The 24,973-nt window shown below is 40.5% G+C and overlaps 1 protein-coding gene across 3 annotated transcripts in view; it reads left to right on the forward strand.

Moving 5' to 3' along the window:
- The window catches only part of Tox (thymocyte selection associated high mobility group box), a 302,196-nt gene that overhangs the window by 270,803 nt on the left and 6,420 nt on the right, over positions 1-24,973 (forward strand). For all 3 annotated transcript variants that reach the window (XM_076924236.1, XM_076924235.1, XM_076924237.1), the window contains 2 exons: positions 6,624-6,704; positions 20,644-21,030. In XM_076924236.1, coding sequence (XP_076780351.1) covers positions 6,624-6,704; positions 20,644-21,030 — 468 coding nt within the window. The remainder of the gene's footprint in view (positions 1-6,623; positions 6,705-20,643; positions 21,031-24,973) is intronic.

The following is a 24,973-nucleotide window of genomic DNA, read 5'->3' on the forward strand; positions in this document are numbered from 1 at the left end:
CCTTATCTTAGGACAAAATTTGGATTTTATGTCAACCATACTTAAGGTTAACAAAAAACACTGCTACACTATAGCATTTGAACATGTGTGAGTTTATCTTAACAATTTACATCTGAACATCATGTGTTTCCTACTCTCTAAAAGATAAAGCATATTGGATAGGTAAAGCAATTGTTCATGCAGAAGCCTCAGGCCTATGCCCAAGTACACAAAGCAGCACTTATACACACACACACACAGGCACACACGCATCCCACATACACACACATGCACACACATTTATAGAGGAAGAGGGTATAAATTTGATAGGGAGGTGTCAGAGGACGCAGGAGGAAATAGAGGGAGTATGGGGGGGTAGGTATGATGAAAATAGATTGTACTCATATATGATGGACTCAGAAATAGACAATAGGAAGATAAAAAGTGAGCATTCGAAAAAATTACAACATTCAAATTATACAAAGAAAAATTTAGTTCACAAAAAAATAATAAAGGCCAGAGCATGTAAGCAAAGTTTATATTCATAGAAATTTGCAAATGTGCAATTAGAATTACTTCTAAAGTCAGGTATTTATATATGCATATATGTGTTAATACACCAATGAGAGTGTTTCATGGCACCATAGATATAAACATGTATAATTCAGGTGTGTGAATAGTATTTATATATTATACACAGTAAGAGTTAATTCATTTAAACGTTCCCATAGCTTGGATGAGGAGATATCTCCAGTTGACATTCATTCTGTTCAAGTCTGTTACAACTCTTCATTTGTACATATGTTTGGGATAAGTTGCATATCTATCAACTTCTCTATTTCCATTGATGTGTGTTGTAATTTAGAAGATGCAATTTAGGAATTATCCTCAAAAATACATGCTGATGCTGACTCATCAAACTTGAATCCCCGTTCCAAGGATATTGTTTTTTCTTTGAGAACATAAAATGATTATTTTATTGGATATTTTCTTTATTTACATATCAAATGTTACCCCTTTCCCAATTTCCACCTCAGAAATTCCCTATTCTATCCCCCCTCCCTGCTTCTATGAGGGTGTTCCCCCACCCACTCCCGCCTCCCCACCCTGGCATTCCCCTACACTGGGGCATCAAGCCTTTACAGGACCATGGGCCTCTCCTCCCACTGAAGCCATCCTCTGCTACATATGCGGCTAAACCCAAGATATAATTTACAGACCACATGAAGCTCAAGAAGAAGGAAGACCAAAGTGGGGATGCTTCAGTCCTTCTTATAAGGGGGAACAAAATACTCACTGGAGGAAATATGGAGACAAAGTGTGGAGCAGAGACTGAAGGAATGACCATCCAGAGACTGCCACACCTGGGGATCCATCCCAAATGCAGTCACCAAACCCAGACACTATTGTGGATGCCAAGAAGTGCTTACTGACAGGAGCCTGATATAGCTGTCTCCTGAGAGGCTCAGCCAGAGCCTGACAAATACAGAGCCAAATGCCCGCAGCCACCCATTGGACTGAGCAAGGGGTCTCCAAGGATTTTTATTCAATAAATACTGCCATGGGGTTCACAACACTGCTTCTATTCATATGGACAACAGTGCTTTTGTGCTATTATACAGCCTAATGTCATTGCAGCTACAATATTGTGTAAACACACCATTATGTCAACACCTTAACAGTGCCACCTGCCAACACATTTCTCCGAATACTGTCCTATCTGATGTCTGACTGTGTTTCCTGAGCACCTACTATGTATCAGACACTGCTCTGAATACTGGACTTCTATCATGAGAAATAGACCAGACCTTGCAACTATGAATTTCAAGAAGCACCTGAGGGCATTTTCATATCTAGGGGGAGGCAATGAGCAAACACAAATGAATCTTTAATACCATATTACTTTGATTCACTCCTAATTCTGCCATACAATATTACTTACTATGTCTGTGTTTCCTGTTCTGTGAAACACCAAGGCAACACTCTTTTTGGAGGAACTATAAAAGAAAGTGCCTGAAGATGATAACAAGAGGCATGCAGCCAAAGCATGATTTTGCTGCTACTTGGTGTCTGTACCTTTCATGCTTCATGCTACATTAGGCACAAAGGAATCAGCCTGTTAGTTAAGAGTAATTAATCAACAACATGGTACTTAGTGAGTCGTCTTCATATAATAAATCAGTAGATATGTCTTGTAGCCATTTCTAAAGCCAAGCTGCAGGTTTCTGGTCCCTAGTAGCCAGGAGTAAATGGTATCAACATGGCTGGAACCCTTCAGGTGTGGCAAACAGTCTTTAAAAGGAATCTATAGCAAGATTTCTGTCATATCATGTAATGTTTTCAGTCCTCGAAACACAACCTTATAAAATCTTTCCAGTTAGATTGTCCTTATAAAGATGCTGAGCGAGTTGCACAAAATAGATAGGTAGCCATATTTAAGGACCAAATTACTTGTAAAATACTGACACATTTTCTCCAACTGACCTAAAGGACATCATTCCTGAAAGCGAGTATATGCATGAAGTTTCTGAAGAGGTATCTCCAGGATGGTGATGAAGTTATTCTTCCTCATACATAATTCTGTTGCTAAGCATTTTCTATAAATAAGAAATGGTAGTGGAAAAAAAATACATTTGTGCTTAACCAAAAAGGAAAGTACCTTGTCAGTTTTTAAATGGGGTTTGAATAGAATTCAGAATAAGAAGGATTTTGCATCTTTTCTTCTTATGACTGTAACAACTGTTGAAGTAAACTGACTAGAGATCACAATCCGGAGCCAGGGAGAAGAAAGGAAGAGAGAATTATCAAATATTTTTAAGATGTTGCTTTTCTCCGTGAGCTGGGTGGATTGTTTTGAGAAGAATGCAAGGATGAATTGACAGATTGCATTAGAATTATTATTCTGGTGAAGTGTGTCACAGTCACTGACACTGAAGTGCTGATTTTAATTAGGGATTATCAGCCTACAAAAACACATGTACTCAGTGGTATTTAGAGCATGCAGTGAATCACAGGATCACAGGAACAGGATTTTCATCCTCTGGAACTGCTGCTGTCTGATGTCTATCTATGTGTGTTTCAGATTAGCTGTTATATGTGTTTTAGTTTAACCAACGAGATGTGATTCTTAGATAGGAAATGGTGGCTTTCTTGGAATAACAAACCACAGCATATAACTATGTTAAGGAAGGATGAAAAAAAAGTGTTTAGATGAGCTGGGGAAATGATAAATGATATATTATGATTTTTAAATCCTCTTCTGGCCAACATTGTACTTTATTTCAAACAGCTGTGACCCATTTGGAAGCCATTTTGTCGCTCAGCAGAACACTAATATTTACTGTTTGAATCACATACCTTTAAAATATTTGTCTTTCCTGAGAGAAACTATGTCTTTCCCAAACTTAACTTCGACATAAATCAGATGCATCCTCGCAGGCCAGGTTCATGTGTTTGATCCCACAATCCCTTTGGTTTCTGCAAATAAAGGGCTTTCTCCATTTATAACCTGGAGTTTTGAAACAACTTTTAGGGGCTTTTTACCAGTTATCTTAAAATGCCTCTTCTAAAGTAAGAATTTGCCCTACTTCTGTTACATGTGGAATTTTTATATATGAATCTCATTCTCCTTGGGCACTTCCATTAATATAGGATTCAAACAGCATCCTAGCCCAGTTTTAGAGAGAAGCATCAGATAGGCATACCCAGTGTGTAGAATTGGAACCATTAGGTAGTTCTCAAAGGTGGAGGGTCTAATTATTGCTGGGCAGACAACCTCATTCTGATCTGGGTTACCCTCCTTTAAACACAATTACAGAAATATAGCTCCTGAAATGACCCCCCTTTGAATTCTCCCTCTGAACATCTGCAGCTGTTTGGGAACGTGTGGACCCATCAATCCACATAATGTGAAGTGATGAGTTTACTCTTCCCTAAAGTGGTGTTTAGGCACTTACACAATGATCCCAACATAGCCGATCATCAATAGCCAATGGGGAGCCATTTGTGAAACAGGGATGTCTGAATGCTAGTCAGGTATCCCGTAACAGCATCGATCCTGGGATGGAACCAGGCCTTATGTTCAACATGAAGGGTGGGAGTTACCCGCCTCCCCCTCCTACTTGTTAATCAACACATTGCAGGAATGTTAACACTTTGTGTGGTGTTTACTGCCAGCAGCCCAACAAAGGGTAACAACATACTTATGTGTTGCTGTTTTCAATAGAAACACAATTTTAAAAAGACAGGAAATGCTAGAATCAGGTCATTTTACCTTTGCTGCTTAGGAAACAATACATTGGGCAAGACTAGAGGCCAATAAGTATTATAAGCCCCTCTACAAGCTAAATGAACCCTAACTAATGGAAGGCACAGCATAGCATGTTAATTAAAATCATGATATAATTATTTAGGACATTTAGAAGTGTCAAAGATTTTTTTACTAAAATAAAAAAAAAATTACTAAATATTTTTTTCAAATTTTTCTAAGATGTCGGCAAGTATAGGAGAAAATACCTCTTAATATCATTTGTGTGTATGTGTGTGTGTGTGCATGTGCGCATGTGTGTATGATGCATGCATGCACATGGATATATAGTCATATATGCCCCTATGTGTGCATATAAAAATCAGAGGAGAACCTTGGGTCTCTTCCTCTATTACTCTCTGTCTTATTGCCTTGGCAAGGTCTTTCTGAAGAGGAAGCTTGCCATTTCTGCTAGGCTGACTGGTCAGCAAGCTCAGCCCTCTGGATCCCCTTGTCTCTACCCCATGATGGGTAGGGTCACATGTTGAGCAATTTGCATGGATCCTGGGGATTCAAAATCAAGCTCTTATAGTTGTATGCACACACTCTGACCACCGAGCTACTACTCCAGCTCCTCTTGGAACCACTTTAAGGTAATAAGAGGAGAGCGTGTGCTTAAAGTCATTATCTACAAATTATGTCACGGAGAAATGGGCCCAAGGCAAAACTAGTTAAGAGTAATCTTCCTCACAGGAAAAAAAAAGGAATAAATCAATAAAGATCAGAAGCACTTTTTTTCTAAATGTGGCTGAACCAATATGGGTCATAATGTTTAAAGTAAAAGCAGTGAAAACTCAATAGAACTATCATTTGTAGTCACGTGAGAATTTCCACAGAAGATTCTGGGTTCAAATTGATAGTCCTGTAAATCTGTGACACTCATGCTTCAATCAAAAGTTTTGGGTTTTTTGTTTTTGTTTTCTTTCTTTCTTTCTTTCTTTCTTTCTTTCTTTCTTTCTTTTTTTTACTAAGAACAATAACAAAACTCCTAAATAAGATTTCTAATTTTGTTTGGTTTTTTTATTTACTAAAAGTAGTAGCTGATCAAATGATAATATTGCACTGATTGAGTCTTTTCCTTAATTAGTCTTTACTATATAAAATTCCAGCTAGCTGCGAAAGTCAACACTACACTCCTCTTTAAAAAGGAGTAATAACATTCATTTCATCGGTCCTGTTATACTAGCGCAGTAAGTTTGTTTACCTGGAGATCTGTTGGAGTTAAATATTCATGAGTAAATAATATTTCTCATATCCAGAGTTTTGGAATTGTATTCTGGGCTCAGCAAACCACTGTCACTAGAAAGTGAACATTGCCCTCTGCTGCCAGCTGTCAGGTGCTTGGCTTTAGACACAGTCCTACTTAACTGCCCAGACAGATTCTACATCACTTCTCAATATTAACCTGACTCTTGCTAATAGTCCCAGCAGGGCAAATACATTTCCATTTCCACAGCAAATGCTGAAGAGCATGTTGTTCATTTGAGCTGATTTTAAAAGACTGCAAAACTTTGGAACCTTGAAAACACAGCCTCGGGGCAAGAGGTAAAGCTGTCGGTGCCCCAGCTTACCCTCGCTTCCGCCCTGCTCCTTTCGCTGTTTAAGTGGCCTACAGCGGCCTCTGGTGCACAGGAGCTGGTCACTTGTCAAATTCCAATGGGTTTCCTCTACTTTTTCTTTTGTTTTCAAGCCTCTGTCAGTGTCCATTGCAGAAAAATTTTTATGAGGGCCCCGTGGCTGTAGTCCATGTTTCTGTTGAACGGACATGACACGCAGGCTATACAGTGTGGCAGGCTGTGTCCATGGCCACTTGCTATTCCCATTACAGTCCCAAGGGTACCCTTGCCTGCCACTGCTGACTCCCAAATCTTTGGAAATATAGCCTAGAAGCTCTTAAAATTGTGACGAACCCACGAATACCAATGTCTGTCTGTATCTTCATACCGGACAAGATGCATCATCCTTGAATTTCATCTCAGTTTTGTGTTTTGCATGGACCACAGATATTAGGATATTACTGTAGTGCTCAATGTCTGCCTTCTGTACAAATGGGACCATCTTATTCTCGGGTGAGACTTTTCAGAAAGCCTTCATCAATGCTGCCAATACTCCCACATTCAAATCCTTTTGTACACATTCTGAAAAATGCAAAATCTTACAATGTTCATTCTTTTCTAACAGTCTATTTTCATTCTTCTTTCAAACCTGTATTAGGAAGAAAGCTATATATTATTACATAATTATCCATATGTGTGGATGATTACCGTTCTATCTTGTCTGTCCCTTGAAATAAAAGTAGATACGTGGCCTAATTTAAGACTTTCTGTTGCTGTCACAGGTCTATAAGAAGAAAACCGAGGCAGCAAAGAAGGAATACCTGAAGCAGTTAGCAGCCTACAGAGCCAGCCTTGTATCCAAGGTAACATGCAATTGTTTGGTACTGCGACAGACTGTGGTCATCTTATGCAGACTCTGATAGTCATTTAAAAGCATCAATGATCACATTAGCATTTCGACATCATTTTCTTTGTGTTGTGGAAATATTTACTCATCACTGGAAAACCAGAGTCGTATCTAGTGGCCTCTTGTAAGACACTGCCTACCTGTGGATTGTTCTTGGTTTGTAGTCCAACACAGCACATTCTTAGTCAGGAGCTGACTCCAGTGTGACCCTTATCTTCCATCCACTTCACAGGCCTTTCCTGAGGAGATTCTACCCACTTCAAGTTCTGGTCTCATTATATCGGTATCAGGATATAGAATCCCTTCATTGTGTTTTTAAATGAATACACTGAAAAATATTTTGTGCTTCAGAATATCTTATATTAGTCTTTGCTTGTTATATACACTAAAGAGTTGATTCTGGTTTCATGTTACTAAAAACACTACCCTTCATGGAGTTCTCAGGAGGGTGACTGTGGAGCAAGATTGATCTAGAAGGACTCCACATCACAGCTTGTCCAACTCGGATTGCTGTTACTTTGTTCATTGTGGTCACAGGCTCTGGGGTTCATTGCATTCATCCACAAAAAGTGCTTTCTTTTTACACCTACAAATATCCATTTCTGTTTTAACAATGCTTTTAAAATTACACACATTAGGTTTTTGCATAAGCAAAAATACATACTGAACATGTTGGTTCATGAAGGGGAAAAGAAGGCAAAGTACATATGATTGTGTTGCAGGAAAATGACTGTTTACAGTGTAAGATTATTATTTTTTCTCTCTTACTGTCTCATTCCACATCCCCAACTACCTTTCAACTTGTTTATCATATTTTTACCTGAGCTCACGTTTCAGTATACATATAGAATTTAAAGAGCGCTCAGAAAATTTTAACAAAGCCCCTATCACATATAGGATCCATCTCAGCATTAGCGAGATAGACCTTAGCACACTCGTATCTCCCAAATATGAGGGAATTTAGCTGGAGTGCTTTTCCATGAGAGAAAACCAACAAGGAGGTTACAGGGAGGTCACAAAGGAGGATACAACACCCTCTGGCTAATGACATGCAGATTGCCACCATGATGGCTCAGTATTGACTGAGCCTTCACTTCCAAAGCATGCATCACCAGATTGGCTATTCGCTACAGCTTTCCTCCCTGTTCAGTCTCCAAGCTGCAACCGTCAGTACATGGCAATTTCTATAAATGATGCAGAGTGCCATTTCTACATTTAAGAAACCAAGCACATTTTTTACAGCTTACTCTGACATTTTTTTTTTCTTCTCCTCTTTAGCAGCAGGAATTTTGCTGGAGCTGTTGAATCTCTATTTATGTATGGTTCTCTAAGATGTGTATACAAATTGAAGAAAAGTTTCAGTCTCCATGGGTCAGAGAGATACTCCTGCAATCCTGCATACATAGCCTCCTCCACAGCTATAGGAAATTCACAGTCTACCTCCCAGAATGTAAAAAGCTAACGCTTTTCCAGTTTCATTATGGCAAGGCAAAGAAAGACTACACGGACTTAAACAGGTTTTTCCATGTTACAAGCCTGTACTATATTATAAATTTAAAGTGACAAAGTAATTATAATTCCAAGAATCTACCATGTTCCAGCCAGGCTATACTCTTTTTGGTTGTTGTTTGCCAATTCATGGATTTGTTGGCAAATTTTTCTGATCATGTGGATGTAGCCCTACGCCAAGCAGAAAGCAGACAACAAGTAACTAAACTCTTCCAATAAAAAACATGTTTCAGTCATGGAAGGCAATGAGTAAAAGCGTGGGCTAATAACGGATTGAAGTTTATAAAACACGAGGCCGCACAGTAAAGACTTGACTTGCCTGATTAGCAGAGGACTCAAGGAAAATGTGGTATTGAAGTTGAGGGCAAGAGAAGACTTGACCTTACAGCCCCCAAATGCCCAAAGGGAAGAGAAGACAGGAGCTCAGAGGCCATACTGGAGTGATTAGAGGGGCTGCGAATGGATACCATATGGGAGAGAGAAAGGAACTGGGATTCTTTTCCTCAGGGAAAGGGGATGGGGGCTGAATAAATGGGAACTGAGATTTAGAAGAGCTCACTTTATGAGCGAGCACTCTCTTAATCTACGAGCTTAATTCTGTGAAATGGGCTTAATTGCATAGGAAGGAGATGACCAGTGTCATGGCAGCATTGTTTTTGTTTGCCTCTTGTGTGTTCTCTGGGCCATGTTACTCAAGGACATAAACACTGTACTTGCCTACATCTTTCAAGTCCCTGGTGTCCTGAAGTTATGACATGATATACCATTCTCTCTCTCTCTCTCTCTCTCTCTCTCTCTCTCTCTCTCTCTCTCTGTCATTTCACCCAGGAATCACTGTGTAAGCCTCACATCTGCTTTCTTGGGTCCTTGCCAGCCCCCTCATGTCACGTCTCCAGAAGTCCGCACTTAGCCAGGTTGTTCTGTTCAGTGCCTGTAATTCTCCTGCATTCCTGCACTGATAGATCTCCTTCACTTGTGGTCATGACATAGTCTGCTACTGCACTGCACCTGGTTTCTACTTCAGGCCCTAATATACATCAGCCCAGGCCTGCAGGACCCTGCTCCATGTCAGGCTCACTGAAAGGTGCTGAAAGACAAACATGGATAGGCAGGTCTCTGTGGAATGTCTCTTGATATGCAGATGGCTCGGAGCTATTCGCTACAACTGGCTGCTTCTAGCAGAACACAATCAAAAATAGAAACCCGTGAACCTGAATTGTGGCAACAGCACTCTTTAGTCTTCAGGTTACCTGTATAACATGGAATGTAATCCACATGTTACTTAATGTGGCCCCAGGCTTGAGTGAAATTGAAATCTACCCCTAAGAAAAAAAAGGCCAAAGATAATAGTGACTATTCTCATCTCTGAACTTCAAAATGACCATCCTGATGCATCCTTGGAATTTCCCCCCGCCTTCCCCCACCCCCAAAAAATGACATAGAAATGGCTCCCTGCTGCTGAGTGGCCCCTGCAAGAGCCATTCCTCTAGGTAGATACTTCTACAGGATCCTGTTGAAGATCACAACCCCTTGCTTTTGTAGGGCTGTGTCTCACTTCCAAGAAGACATCAAATGTCTTGACTACCTTGGGGACAAGGTGATATTGACATTGAGGACTGCAACCCAGTAGTCTTCTTCCAGAGTTTCTAGGCTTTTCTCTACCCTCAGTGGCTGTCAAATCCATCTTATCTTTAGAGCCAATGCCTCTTACTCTTTTCTAAGAAACCCTTCACCAGATCTTAACCTTTTAACAGCCAAGAGTGGCTCTGCCTTGCCTCAAACAAGGCTGGATTCTGGAAGGCTATCCCTGCTCAACAGCATGCCACCACTGACATCTGACCAGAATACTGTAGAATAGAGATACGTTCAATGCTGGGATCCCCCACCCAGTATCACAGTGCTCTAAGTGAGTGGTATTTTACCTTGTCATTCTGGGCAGTGACAGAGCCACATACTGTCCAGGAATTCCAGAATTTCTGAATGCTTCCATGGAAGTACTGTGTGCAAACAGTGCTAGGAAAGACCCAGAATTTCTGATTTGATTTTAAGCACTACTATTTAGAAGAAGTTATAGAGAAAGAAAAACTTACTGGAAGGCCTGAGGTTAAAAGATAGGACTAGAGAAAAGAGACCTTACATTGATTACACATGATGACCAAACACACAAGGATGTTCAGCCCACACATGACATGTGGCAGGGACAGGAGGTTATCCATGCTGCACTTACAATGAGTATAGAACAAAAAAGGGGGTATTCTAAAGGAGAGTGATCAGATCATGGGTGTTAAAGTTTGTTGAAGTCTCAAAGTATGAGATATGACAATCTCTTTTCCTTGAAAAATTTAAAAAGCAAAAGCAAAGGCTGCGATTAAGCAGCCAAAGGAGGTTCTGAGGTACCTTCAACATCTATGTCTCCATACGCCATTAAAGGAACCATGTTAGAGGACTTCATAGAGGTCCAGACACACACACATAAAGGTCCAGCTAGGAAGATGAGTTAGCTATTCCAGTAGTGTACAGTGACTCTTTATCTACTTAAAAAATCTGTGAAAAGGGAAGATTTGTGTTAAGTATTCTTACCATGATAAAATAACTTTCAATTTAAAACTCAGCTGCATGGTTTAGGATGTTGAGCAAAGAATATTCTTAGTTAATACAAAGTATTCATAATTACATTTTAATATTATTGGTAAGTACACACAGGAGTAGAAAAGGAACCGTTGTTTGGTCGAAAAGATAGCTGGGTCATAGTTTCAATTTGTTTGCAAAGTTACCTCTTCTTAATGATACTCCAGAGGTGAGGAAAAAAGTAACATTAATTTTAATTCAATTATTGGAATTTAAATATTTAAAATATTTAAATATTTTTTCTTATCTCCATCCCATTAAAAGATTAAAATGTTCTAAACATAAACAAAAATACATTTGTCTAAGTCAGCTTCTTAACTGAAGTTAAGGCTCCCTGCATCCTGTGAAGAAGACCATGAAGAGAGTGGAGTTGTACTAGCTTGGGCAGTGTTGTTCACTATGGAAGGTCATACTGAGTTGGGCTATTAAATACAGCTTAAGGAAATATAGTTTTTCCATATACTAAAAAATTCCTAGACATGAGTCTAAATCATTATGTTGAAAGCAATAGAGAAAACTTTAAAGCAATGGAAGTGGTTTCATTTCACCACATAGACCAGGATTTATATTCCCCAAATGAGTGTTGCATTCAAAGAAGTCACCTTGGGAGGCCAGAAACTCATTTTTTTTATTGCTCCCAGAGTTTAAGAGATTTTTTTTGAAACTCCTGTTTAGAACTACAGTCAGGAAAAGTTTATGAGCCACTCTAGAAAATCAATCTTGTTACACTATTTTCACACATCATTCTTTTCTCCAAACATTACCAAGATAGAACCCACAGCTTTGGCTTCGACTTACTATTAGCTAGCTCCAAAAATTAAATTCACCATCAAAAGGCAAAAGAGTTGTGTGAGGATGCATAAAATGGTGTCCTTCTGACCCTGAAGAGACTTCCAACAGAGAAGTTCCCAGATATCTCCTGTGACAGCAGCCATACAGGATGAGATGCCAGATACCAGCTCAGGAGAGAGCCTTTGGGTGCCTGAGTCATGGTAAGGAAGAGTAGTTAGTTAGTTAGTTAGTTAGTTGCTTGAAACCACCCATCAAATGTATGATATTATTTTTTCTAAAAGGGGTGTTAGGGGTGCTATTGCTGTAATGAAAAACCACAACCAAAAGCAATGTGGAGAGGAAAACATTTATTAGGCTTGCATATCCAGAGGCAGGAGCTGGTGCAGAGGCCACAGAGGGGTGCTGCTCACTGGCTTGTTTCACCTGGCTTGCTAAGCTTGCTTTGTCATAGAACCCAAGACCACCAGTCCACAATGGTCTGGGCCCTCCTACTTAAATCACTACTTAAGAAAATGCCCTACAGGTTTGCAATAGCCCTGTCTTATAGAGGCATTATCTTAACTAGGGCTCCCTCTTCTCCAAGGACTTGTGTGAAGCTGGCAAAAAACTAGACTGCACAAAAGGTGTGTCAGTGTGTGTGTGTGTGTGTGTGTGTGTGTGTGTGTGTGTGTGTGTGTGTGTGTGTGTGTGTTTGGATGAGGGGGCATGTCACAGTGAGTCATGGGAGAGGGACAATCTCATTGTGGGTCCCCACCTCTCACCTTGTTGGAGACAGACTCTCCTGCTGGGTTTGCTGGGCTATCGAGTCCTGTGAACATCTCAGATTCTCCTGTCTCTGCCCATTTCACTTTAGCTGTACTGGGATTACAGATGCTTACTAAAGTAGCATCCAAAGAGATTTTCTTTCTCCCCTAAGAAGTAAGATGTCAAAGCTTTAGAAAGGACAGTGAAAATACCTCTTTTAAAAAACATATAGGACAGAATGGTATTTAAGTAAATTAACTAAATTCTCTGATGCCATTGTCAATGATAAAGAAACTCAAAGCACAGTTTCAATTAAAGGAGTTTCAATTAGAAATGAAGAAATGTTTTCTTTTTAGAGAACGAGATAAACTTACAGCATCCGTGCTATGGAGAGCTATTGAGACAAATAGTGAATGTGAATTTGCAAATGGGATGGATCATTTTATGACTGTTAACATAAAATTTGAAGCTCTGAGCCAAGATTATAATTTAAAGATAATAAAATCTCATGCTTCAGGGTATAAGTTAATCACCTGCAAGGGCCAGGAAGGATTTGCTTCTCAGAAGTACCAATGTACAATAGAGGAGGTGCATAAATTTTGTTTAATTTTCAATGCATCAAGTATTGGTCAGTACTGAAAACATGAACCAAATTAGATGGACTATTAATTTGATTTGGTCCAGCAACTCTAATATTATTGTTTCCACTGAGTTTTATGTCTTGTGTTTATACTTTGCTATTTTAAATAACAATTATTTTTGCAATCTTTCATTTTTATAGCACACATCATTGCCAGAATGGAGGCATTTATACACTCTGCAGCATCCTCTTCATTATACAAAGCAAATGAGAATACAGTTCTCTTGGATGGTCATCAACTTGCTTAATAAGAACTTTCTTAAGGCATTTGGTGCTATCCCCTTTGTACATCTTGCACATATCAAAGGAAGTCTCCACCATAAGGCCCAAAAGATCTCTGCTGCTAGTAGCTTTCCATTTTCCAAAAAAAAAAAAAAAAAAAATGCCATCCAGATCTTGTGGTTCAAATACAAGAGGAAAGAGAGCATAGTTAGAAACCAAAATAAATAACAGGCCAGACGTCATTTGTATGGCACCCTTACCTAACATGCATGAGGTCTTGTGTCCAATCCCCAGAACTGAAAAAAAAAAAAAGTTTAAAGAACACATCTCTCATCTAAAAATATCAAAATCGTTGGTTGATTTTCAATCTACATTAGTAACACCATGTTTGCCAGGTGATCGACATGAGACACTGCAAAATGAAAAGCATGAAGGTTGAAACAAATTTAAGTTACTTAACACATATAAGAGAGTAATTCTGATTTATAATTGGCAGGTATATGTGGTTATATGTAGTGCAACTGATTGGCAGAATTGTTGGATCGTTTTCGCATTTTCATTGAACAAACAATGAAGGAATACTAAATTTATTATTTCTTTGTATTTCCATTTAGTGATGAATTCGTGACTATTTGCTGTCTAAAATGAACTTACTCTACCTATCTTCAAAACAAATCACTGTAATTAATGGATGGCAGTTGTACTGGTCTAATTAACAGGTTGTCATAAATGGAGTTAAAAGCTGCCTTGTCTCCCATCCACATGACTGACCTTTGCATAAAGGCACAAATTCTCGACATGTGGGTGGGACACTGCAAGCATACCTGTCAGGACCTGTGGCCACGCAAACTCACCCTGAACAAGGATGGCTGCAGGAGACTGGCTAATGTGGAAAGGGGGAAGCTAAGAAGCCTAAAAAGCCAAAGAACTCCAGGCAACTAAGGAATGTGGAGATGGTTTTTCCAAGGAAGCAGCCCACTAATTGTTTAATCCAATACCAAATCAACAGCCCTAAAATCAGACATACAAGTACCATTATACAGACTGAGCAGGTTGTATGTATGCATTGAGGAATCCACAATTAAAGAAAAGGAGGGGATGGCTGTGAAAGAGAGCAAGGAGGGGTGCATGGAAGGGCTCGGAAGGGGAATGAGATGTTGCCATCTCAAGAAGTTTAAAAATTATTTTTAAAAGTGACGAGCCTGAAGGGTAGCGTGTCTGAACAAGGACAGCATGAAGGGCTGGCATTCCTTCTCTTTTAGGCAATATGTAGCTTGTGCTAAAAATAGAAAAACAAAGAAAATGATCTGACATACAGGGGGCGCTTCAAGCCTTGAGACCCTTCTGTGATGCGTGGGAAGCTGGAGGATGTGTCTAGGTAAGAGACCTCAACAAGGACACCAGCACCTGCATGGGGCACTGCCCAAGGACATCCAGTCACACATTCATTCAACACACATGTGCTCTTTGAGCTCTTCTAGCTGCATGAGTCACAGAGAAGCAGGTCCCTGAAACTTAAAAGATCTCTTTCTTTATCCAGGACATCTTAGTAAAAAAGACAATGTAGTAAGAGAACTTATGTCTACAGTGGATACGGAAGTGGCTCAACGGTAATTTACTGCTAGGATAGATGCTCAGGCATCTGTGGTGGACACAGAAATGGGACAACAGGTTATTTAGCCTGTGAAATTCAACTGTTTACAGAGTAAACAGAAAAGGAATTTTTTTTAAAAAAAAATGTAGCTTCTTAAAATTTTCCCTCTGTGTCAGAAACTGCACGTTAATTGTTCTCTACATTGTTTTTAGAAATCTATTTAGTTTGAAAACACAATACCCCTGTCAAGTAAACAGTCCTGGTATTTCAAAGTAGCTTTAGATGCTGGCTAGTCTTTATATTAGTCATTGTGCAGAAGATACATATCTTATAGAGAATAGTTTGCACTTAATTATCCATAAGGAAAAGAGCCGTCCCTTGCTGTGGAAGCCCTTCCATGGGGAGGGATAATCAGTCACTTCCAGATCGCTTCCCCAAAGGTGTGTATTATCTTCAGCAATGGAGCCATACCTGCAAGTTCTAAGATGCAATGGAGGGCCATGGCAGTAGCCTATGTTGTTTGGGGAGGTTTGTTTTTTAATTATTATTTTTATTTTTAAGTCTTCTGATCAAGAACTCAAAGGGAGGTTTTCTATGCCTGGTATTGGGACTTTAGTTGCATAGTCTATCACTCAGAAGGAAGAATTATATCCCTGGGTGGAATAAGTCCCTTTACCCTTCCCCAATACACATACAAACACATACACACACACATACACACAGACACACACACACATATACATTATATATGTATTTTAAGTAAGCTTATAAAATAGTATTTCCCTGTTTTTTCAAGCATATTTAGTGATACTTCTCTTTCTCCTTCCTCCCACTTCCTCTGTATTACTATCCCTTCCTTCCCTCCATATTTTTGTCTTCCCTCATGTTTCTCTCCTTCTTTTCATAACACCAGTGTCCTATTACTGCCTCTTTCGAGCTCCTCACCCTCAGTACCATGGTATCTCTATGTCCTCAGCCTCTGAGGTCACATCTAGTCATGTACCAAAGTGTAAAACTTAGAGCTAAGAGCCAGAAATAATAAAAAACATGCGTGTAGAAACAGTGTTTATCTGCCTGGGAATGGATTACCTCACTTCATGTACTATTTTCGTCCCTTCACATGAAATTTTCATGATTTCATTTTTCTTTATAGTTGAATAGTATCCACAGTGCATATGTGCCACATTCATATTATTTATACGTCAGTTGAAGGATATTTAAGTTGTTTCCAGTTTCTAGCTATTGTAATGGGTATGGCTGAGCAAGTTATCTGTGCCATAGGATGTCAAGGCCTTTGGGCATATGCCAAAGGTTAGTATTGCTGAATCATTTGGTGGATCTCTTTTTAGCGTTTTGAGAATTTTGGGAACTATACCAGTTTGCAATCCCACCAACAGTGGATGAGGCTTCTCCTTCCCCTGCAACCTCAATAGCATCATTGTCAGTTGGGTTCTTGACCTTAACCATCTGACTGGCATAAGATGAAATCTCAAAGTAGTTTTAATTTGTACTTCCCTGATTGTTAAGAATGCTGAACATTTTTTAAAGATATTTCCACAACTTTTATTTCTCCTTTTGAGAACTCTCTGTTCAGATCCATACCTACAAGCAACAACAACCAGCCTGACAATATATCCCTAGTGCTACAATAATGGTGCTTATGTTTGAGAGGTAACCAGGAGCTGACTAACTGAATTTAAAGCATGATCAATAGGGGAAGAAATCACCTCTGGTACTCCAAACATGGGCAACTACCTGCATCTAAAAAGGTCACAGATCCTAAAGGAGAATCTTCTACTGCCATTTCCCATATCAGCATAGATTCCAACTGTATTTTAAATCCCACAGATAAGTATAGCCTGCACTCCTTATTAAAGAAACCACTTTTGAAGTAGACAGAGGCAATTACAGAGATCTACAACCAGTCAAATGTAAGAGAATGTCACTGGGCATGCCCAGCCATGATTGCTACATCTGCAACATAGCCCCTATACACAAGTGAAGAAGGGTGGTAAGACTGTAAGAGGGCTGGGACCAGAGGCCAGGCTGTGGTGGCACAGGCCTTCAATTTCAAGTACTCAGGAGACAGAGGCAGATCTCTGAATTGGAGGCCAGTCTGGTCTACAGAGGGAGTTGCAGGACAGCTAGAGCTCACAGAAAAATCTTGTATTGAAAAAGAAAAAAAAAACTAACAAACAAACAAACAAAAAAAGAACAAGAAGAACAAGAGAAAAAGGAGGAGGAGAAAAAGGAGAAGTACCTTCTCTTTAGACACAACACAGATGCTGAAGCCATTGGATCTCAACAGTATGGCTCCCTAAACAAGACCTGCTCAATTCCATTAGTTAACTTGCCAAAATAGATGGGGAAATTTCACAAAGCCGATGAAGAGCTCTAGGCATCAATGTCTGCTAAGAGAGCCGAGAAAGGAAGAGTGCCATTTCCCCAGGGACAGGCCACCTGATAGGTTATTGAATTCCAACTGGCCAACCCTAAACACTAAAAGGGCTCAATTTGAATATGTGTATGTATGTAAGTATGATGAATATATAGCTTTCTAAAACTCTCCCTGTTAAAAATCCAGTTAACCTTTTGACCTTTGCTTTAAATTATTAACTTAAACGCAGACACAAAACAATCTAATTAGAAATTTTCTGTCATTGAAAGCATCCTTGGGAACTACATTTCATAAACTCTTTCTGTCTGCAGACCCCTTTACAAATTCTTGATGAATATTTTTTGGCATTTTGAGATTACTACACAATACAGGGAATACAAACTTGTATTCTAATTCTACTAATGAAAACGTTCTTGGGAGGTGGAGGGTGGTTAGACCTCCTTGGGTATGGTATGCCTTTCGATCAGCTCTGAATAGAAAAGTTAACCTCCCTGAGCCCAGATTCCCATGGTTTGGGGGGTGGGCTTGAGTGTATGAGTGTGTGTGAGTGTATGAGTGTGTATGAGTGTATGAGTGTATGTGCATGAGTATGTGAGTGTATGAGTGTGTATACAAGTGGGTGTGTATGTGGTGTGAGTGTATGAGTGTATGAGTGTGTATGAGTGTATGAGTGTATGTGTATGAGTATGTGACTGTATGAGTGTGTATTTGAGTGGATGTGTATGTTGTGTGAGAGTATAAGTATGTGTGAGTATATGAGTGTGTATGAGTTGTGTGAGTGTATGAGTGTGTATACAAATGGGTGTGTATGTTGTGTGAGTGTATGAGTGCATGTAAGTGTATGTTGTGTGAGTATATGAGTGTGTATGTGTGTATGAGTGTATGTGTATGACTATGTGAGTATATAAATATCTATTCAAGTGGGTGTGTATGTTGTGTGAGTGTATGCGTGTGTGTGAGTGTATGATGTGTGTATGAGTGTGTGAGTGTATGTGTATGAGTGTGTGAGTGTATGAGTGTGTATACAAGTGGGTGTGTATGTTGTGTGAGTGCATGAGTGTGTGTGAGTGTATGATGTGTGTATGAGTGTGTGAGTATATGTGTATGAGTGTGTGAGTGTATGAATGTGTATACAAGTGGGTGTGTATGTTGTATGAGTGTATGAGTGTGTGTGAGTATATGGGTGTGTATGAGTATATGAGCGTATGTGTATGAGTATGTGATTATATGAGTGTATATACTAGTGGATGTGTATGTTGTGTGAGTGTATGAGTGTATATGAATGTGTGCATATATTAGTGTATATGTGTGTTGTATGAGTGTGTGTGTGTAAATGTGTGTATGAATGTGTGTGAGTATATTCAGGTGTGTATGAGTGTGTGTGTGTATGTGTGTGTGTCTATGAGTGTCATATAAATGTGTGTATGAGTTTGGTGTATATGAGTGTGAGTGTATGAGTATGTAAGTGTATATTATATGAGTGAATGTGTATGTGTGTGTACATGTGTGTATGAGTGTGTCTGAATGTATGAGTGTATGTGTGTGGGTGTGGGTGTGGGGAGGTGCGTGCGCATCTGCAGCTCCCAGTGCATCAGACTGGCCTGCGATAATGAAGCTGTCCAGCTTGAGCTCCTCCAACTGACATTCTCTGCGTTTGGACCTGTTGTAGATCTCTACAGTGTAGCCTTTGTCCTTATTTCATCGACATTCTCATACGTCCATTCATCTTGGCATAGTGATTAATGTTATCATTGTGCAGGTCTTGTTTAGGCAGCCATACTGTTGAGCTTCCATGGTTTCAAGCATCTATGTTGTCTAGAAGGCACTATCCTGGATCAGATGTCCTGGTCTTTTTCTCTCATAATCTTCCCACCCTTTCTTCAGTGATATTTCCTGTGCCCTGTGTATAGGAGTCGTATTGCAGATGTAATGATCAGGAATAGGCATCCCACTGTGACATTATCTGCACTTTGACCTGTTGTGAATCTATGTAATAATCTATTTCCTTATTCCATCATGACATTTTCACACATCACACACTTTTGGCATATTTTCTAAGGGGTCATATATATCCTTCCTATAAGACAGCAATAAGAAATTGAGAATCGCCTACCACAATGGGCAAAGGCAGCAAATCCAACACACACACACACACACACACACACAAGGATCATTCTTACTGTGAGTCGTTTACTTTCTCTGTATCCCTGGGAGTACCTGCACTACATTACTCATAATGTAATTGCTTCAGACTGGCCTGTGATAATGGCTAGCTTTTGTTGACTTCCCATCCATAGTGCAGGCTATGGCTAGAGAGTAGCATTGCCCAAGCAAGAGGGACATCAAGGCCTTCAATGGACACACCATCCCTACACTGCTGAGAAAGGACTCATCCCGGGCTGTTAGTGAGGGTCAGAGCTTAAGCACAGAGCTGACTGGTAAACGAAAGATGTACATCAAGGTCACATGTAAAAGTGTATATGCATCCTCACGACAGGCTTGGCAAAAGTGGTTTTCTTCTCCAGAAGCACAATTGATCCTTCCCCTCCACTTGGATTCTCATCCTGCCCTCCCTTGTTCATGGTCTCTTCTCTCAGGAAATAAAGAGCTAGGTTCTTCCCTAGGAGGTGATGCCACAGGATTAGTCTTTGATTCCCCTCCTCTGCCACTGAAATGCCTGGGTTTTAAGTCAATTAAAAGGTTATCAGGTGTGGAAAATTTAGGGCAAGATTATATTAATTTATGATGGAGTCTAAAATATCAAAGTGAGAGTATTTTTATCCACTTCATTAGTGAGGACAATTTATCACCAACTTCTTTTTAAAAGAAAATTCAAGATGCATTCTGCAGTTTCTTTGAAGACATATTAATAGGATTTTCCATGGCTTTTGGAAGGTATTTTAGACTTCTTTAATAGCTACTGCTATCAACCAGCTTTGTTTTCTCTGTGTAAATATCAAGGCTCTGTAACAACACAGGGAGAAATAACTAGGCATATGATCAGTAGGAGAGCTGAACTGAATTACTTTGAAAGTGAGATGACTTAGAGTGACAAAGGTGTCCTCCTGCATCTTTCTATCTTCTCTTGGATGACCAAAATAGTCAGTCGGAGCAGAGCATTTAGGCAAAGGAAGAGGAGTGAAATGTCATTACAGCTTGCTTTAGATTTCATAAGAGAGTGAGTTAGAAACTCTACGTTGTATAAGTTTTGGCAAAACAATGATGGAATGAGCCTTAGGTAAGAAACACAAGAATAGTAATGGGTGTTGATTCTCTTGAAAGTCCTTGAGAAAATGTCCAAACATCCTGAGCATAGTATCATGCTCAGGAACCTGTCTCCTAATGCCTGCTCTTTGTTCCCTCTGCAGAGCTACAATGATCCTGTTGATGTTAAGACATCTCAGCCACCCCAGCTGGTCAACTCAAAGCCGTCAGTGTTCCATGGGCCCAGCCAGGCCCACTCAGCTCTGTACCTAAGTTCTCACTATCACCAACAACCAGGAATGACTCCTCAGCTCACCGCCATGCATCCGAGCCTCCCCAGAAACATAGCACCTAAGCCCAATAACCAAATGCCAGTGACTGTCTCTATAGCCAACATGGCTGTGTCTCCACCACCGCCCCTCCAGATCAGCCCACCTCTTCATCAGCATCTCAGCATGCAACAGCATCAGCCTCTTGCCATGCAGCAGCCCCTTGGGAGTCAGCTCCCCATGCAGGTCCAGACTGCCTTACACTCCCCCACCATGCAGCAAGTAAGTCTCTACACCATTTCTGTGCATGCTGGGGAAGGGGGGTGCCGGGTATCAAGCAATGGCTAGAGGGGGTGGTTAACCTATTGGAATGGAGAGAGACCTCAGATATTTGACAGACTTACATCTGGAAAATATAATTTACAAGGGGTAAGTTGTCAAAATCAGGCATTGATAGCACTCCCTCGCAAATAACTGCTTTCGGTGGCCCCTTTGTTTCTGGTTTGTTTCTTTAGTGCTAACATGTGCTAAGATACCATGTGTCTCATAGATCTTGTTGAAACAGAGTCTGTAATTTCTTTCTAATGTCATTAGGAAATGAGGCTTTCTTAACTGGGATGACCCTTGAGTTCAATAATTGGAACAAAATGAAATCAGATTGAACTCCAAATTTAGAAGAGTTCTAGGAACAGTAAGAAGCAAACAGTAACTACCGCTTCATTTGGAAATGTATACAAAGGGCCTGGAATGAGTATCTTTCCAATATGTGACAGACCCTGGGTATAATGACAGCCATTGTAAATGCAAGTGTGTGCTGGGTGTGTGTTGGTGAGCGGGGAGGGTATTTGTCTTCTGCATAAATAAGAAAACATGAGAAGTTTCTGGGTAATTTTGTTTAGTTTTTCCTTGAAATCAAATTTTCTTTTCAGATTTCTTTTTGAGGTTTTGATGTTCTTTTCTAATTTGAGAATTAGAAGCATACTCTACAAACTCAGTGGAACACAAACTGTTCAAATACTCAAAAGCTCACTTTCGAAAATAGGCGAAGGTCAAAACTACAAATCCTAGCAAACTTAACCGCTGCCTTTACCATTCAATTATGCTTTTCCCAGAGTTGGAAAAAATACATAAGCACAGCTTCCTGCAAAATCCATATTTAGCTGTTTGTACACAGAATGCACACTTACCCTAGGAAAAGTAGAGGAAGGAGAGGCAGAAGAGCGAGCCTAGGCAGTTCAAAATGAATTTTACTATGGTTATTATAGACAAGGCTTCTGAACGCTGACTACAGCAAACCCAGTACTTATATTTAAATGCTTAGAAACTTTGCAAGGCTAGTGGTAGTTTTGCATGATGAATGAAGAAACTGAGGCTTCGAAGGTTAGATTAATAAGCTCCCAAGGTGAGCGCTGAAATTCAAATCCAGATCCAATCAGAACTAAGACGCATCATCCCTTAATGCTTAGTGTCTGCCTCTCAGCCTTGAGCTTTCTTGTAGATTATTAGCAGACTTGGAACAGAAAACTTGAGAATGCTTTTTAAATCTTAGTTGCTTCTCAAATCAAACCTTTTATGAAAAACAAAGGAACTTATCAACTCACTATCTTCCTTGGTTCCTAAACCAAATACATTAATAGCTAAATGTCTTACCTACACGTCACAACCAGTTGCTGAACCTGACTCACTGGAGAAAAGGCTAAGGTGGTAACAGTTTCAGACCTCCAGCCAGATCTCCAAATAAATTTATGACCAAGAGATGTTAATAGGGTAGAATCTTTACCCTTTGCATCAGAAGTTACTCGCAAGGAAATGGACACCATCAAATGCCTTCTTAGTGTAGTGAATCAATGGTATGTGCATGATGAATAAGCATTTTGAGAGCTGTCACTTCCACTAGGGTGGGTTGACACCTGCTTGTGGTGGCCTCCAGGCCGTGTGGTGATCACTATACTCTAGTTCATCTACTTCTTCCCAAGGGGGGAAAACAAGACACAATCTTATCCCCCAGGCAGAGGGACAGAAATATCCAGAATGGAGACCCTTTCCTAATTTGTCCACTCTTTCCTATATTAACTTTTTGAATAATGTATAAGTCACCATGAATAGTTTTCAACTCTTTCAGAATTACAAAAGGCTACTTGTACAAACACAAGAGATTTATTCCAAATATACAAAAGTCTTAATATGGGGGGGGGAGGAATAACTCATTTTTTTAAACAAGGTATTTTTTAGTCTATACGTCAGCTGTATTAGTATATCACTGTGAAGTCATGAACTATGTCATCAGATAGAAAATTTGGTAAAGTTCAGTGGATTCAGAAATCCCGGTGTAGTGTTTTTGGGGTCCCAAGTCTGCTCTGCCACAGGGCATGGCCACTTGGGGAGCCAGGACATAGGAAGTTGCCCGAGCTTACCCCATGTTGTCACTGGGCTGGTGTTGGACTTCCCTGGACTTGTGACGAGGCTAGGGTCATCTGGTTCTTGGGCTCTTAGACATGCAGGTGCCACTGTATGCCTCAGAAGAGCTGAGAATGGAGTAGGGGTCCCATGGGCTGGATCTGGCCTGGGGTCAGGAGGGGGAGGGGGAAAGGGGAGCTTTGGCTGGTTAGGGGGTCAGGGGGAGTCCTTGGCTTGATGGTGGAAGCCTTGGGCTTGGCATGAGCATGGTGGCGGTCATGGCTGAGAGTACAGAGAGGCCTTCTACGGGAGATTAGACAGTGGCTCTATAGGCGAACTCCTTCTCCATGGCTCCCCATGGTGGGCCCCAATGAAAAGAGGCTGTCCATGGTTTCAAAACATTTATTGTTATGGAGGAAAGTGGATGTGTAAAACCATACTCCACTTCGCAGGGTGAGCCTGAGATTAGATATTTTTTGCAGGGAGGAATGGCTGGGAAGGAAACCTTATTGGCTAAGCCCTCCAGGCCTCTAAGTACCTCGTTAAAAATGGAGATTTGTCTTGAGCCTATGTGACTATAGGTCACGTTCTTTACATATGGAGGGGCCTGGGGTGTTACTCTTATGTGTCTGATGACTACAAATCTATGGGGGGTTGCAGCTAGTGACATGGGCCTGGTTCCTGGAAACAGAAGCGCCTACTACCCCTTCAGGGTCTTCAGGGCTTTGAGCCTTAGCTCAACCAGGGACCAAGCTCCTTTTCACAGTCCCACATCCTGGTACCCTTATACCTGACTGTAGGTGTTTCATCTATTCCCAACCAGGTTTCTGACCTGAGACATATGACCATGACACACCATGAAGAGGACTGTGAGAATCAGCCATGTAGGGGTAGTGTTTGAAGTGCCTCCAAATGCAGATGAGGCATCCCTAACATCTCAGATCAAGCCAATAGAAAACCTCTGCCTTTAGACCCTGACCCACCCCAAAATGTATGTAAGACCCTGTCCACAAGGAATAAAAGGCACACAAAAGTTATTTCAGCAAAGACTGTCTGAGAGCGTCTGTCATATAGAGCTATAACACTTTGGAGAAAAGAGTTCTCCCCAAAGCTTTTGCAGTTTGGAGCTGCTGGAGACTACTTCGGTCATATCCCACTCAATGACAATGACCTTGGCTCCTAGCCTTGAGCATCTAGCTGTGTCACACTGACTCCAGAGCACCACATTCACCCTCCTAGCTAATGTCCACAGATAGCATCTGGTACACAGACCAGCAACTGGCATTCAACTTGAGGCATGTATCCACGATCCTGAAATTAAGAGTCTCCTGCTCTACCCACAGTCACTCCAATGACACCTCCTCTTTTAAAAATAAAAAAGGAGGAGTTATGGGGCAAGTGGAACCATGTTACCAGACAAAAACTGGCAAGACTGGATGGATTTAGAAACCCCAGTATTCTCATATCTGAGACCAGTAGGAGTTTCATCTTCTCCCAATTGGCTCCTGTCCTGGAACACGTGGCCACAGCACCCTACATAAACATCATGACCATTAGTCAGGTAACACAGAATTCTCCATGCCAATGAGGTATCAAGATGGTCCAACCCCGAGGGCTTAACCAATAAGCTTCCCTTCCTGGATAGTCCTTCCCGCAGAAAGTATTTAATCTCTGGTCCACCCTGAGTAAGTTGTATAAACCCATTTTCCATGATGAAAAATAAAGTGTATGGCCAAGCAAGGACCATCTCATCAAGAACCGCAGTGGGGGAAAGCCTTCATCATGCAGAGCCAGGCCCCGTTAAGTCTCCCCCAGAAGGCCCCTGTGC

This window comes from Arvicanthis niloticus, chromosome 25 (assembly GCF_011762505.2).
Source record: "Arvicanthis niloticus isolate mArvNil1 chromosome 25, mArvNil1.pat.X, whole genome shotgun sequence".
NCBI classification, from domain to species: domain Eukaryota; kingdom Metazoa; phylum Chordata; class Mammalia; order Rodentia; family Muridae; genus Arvicanthis; species Arvicanthis niloticus.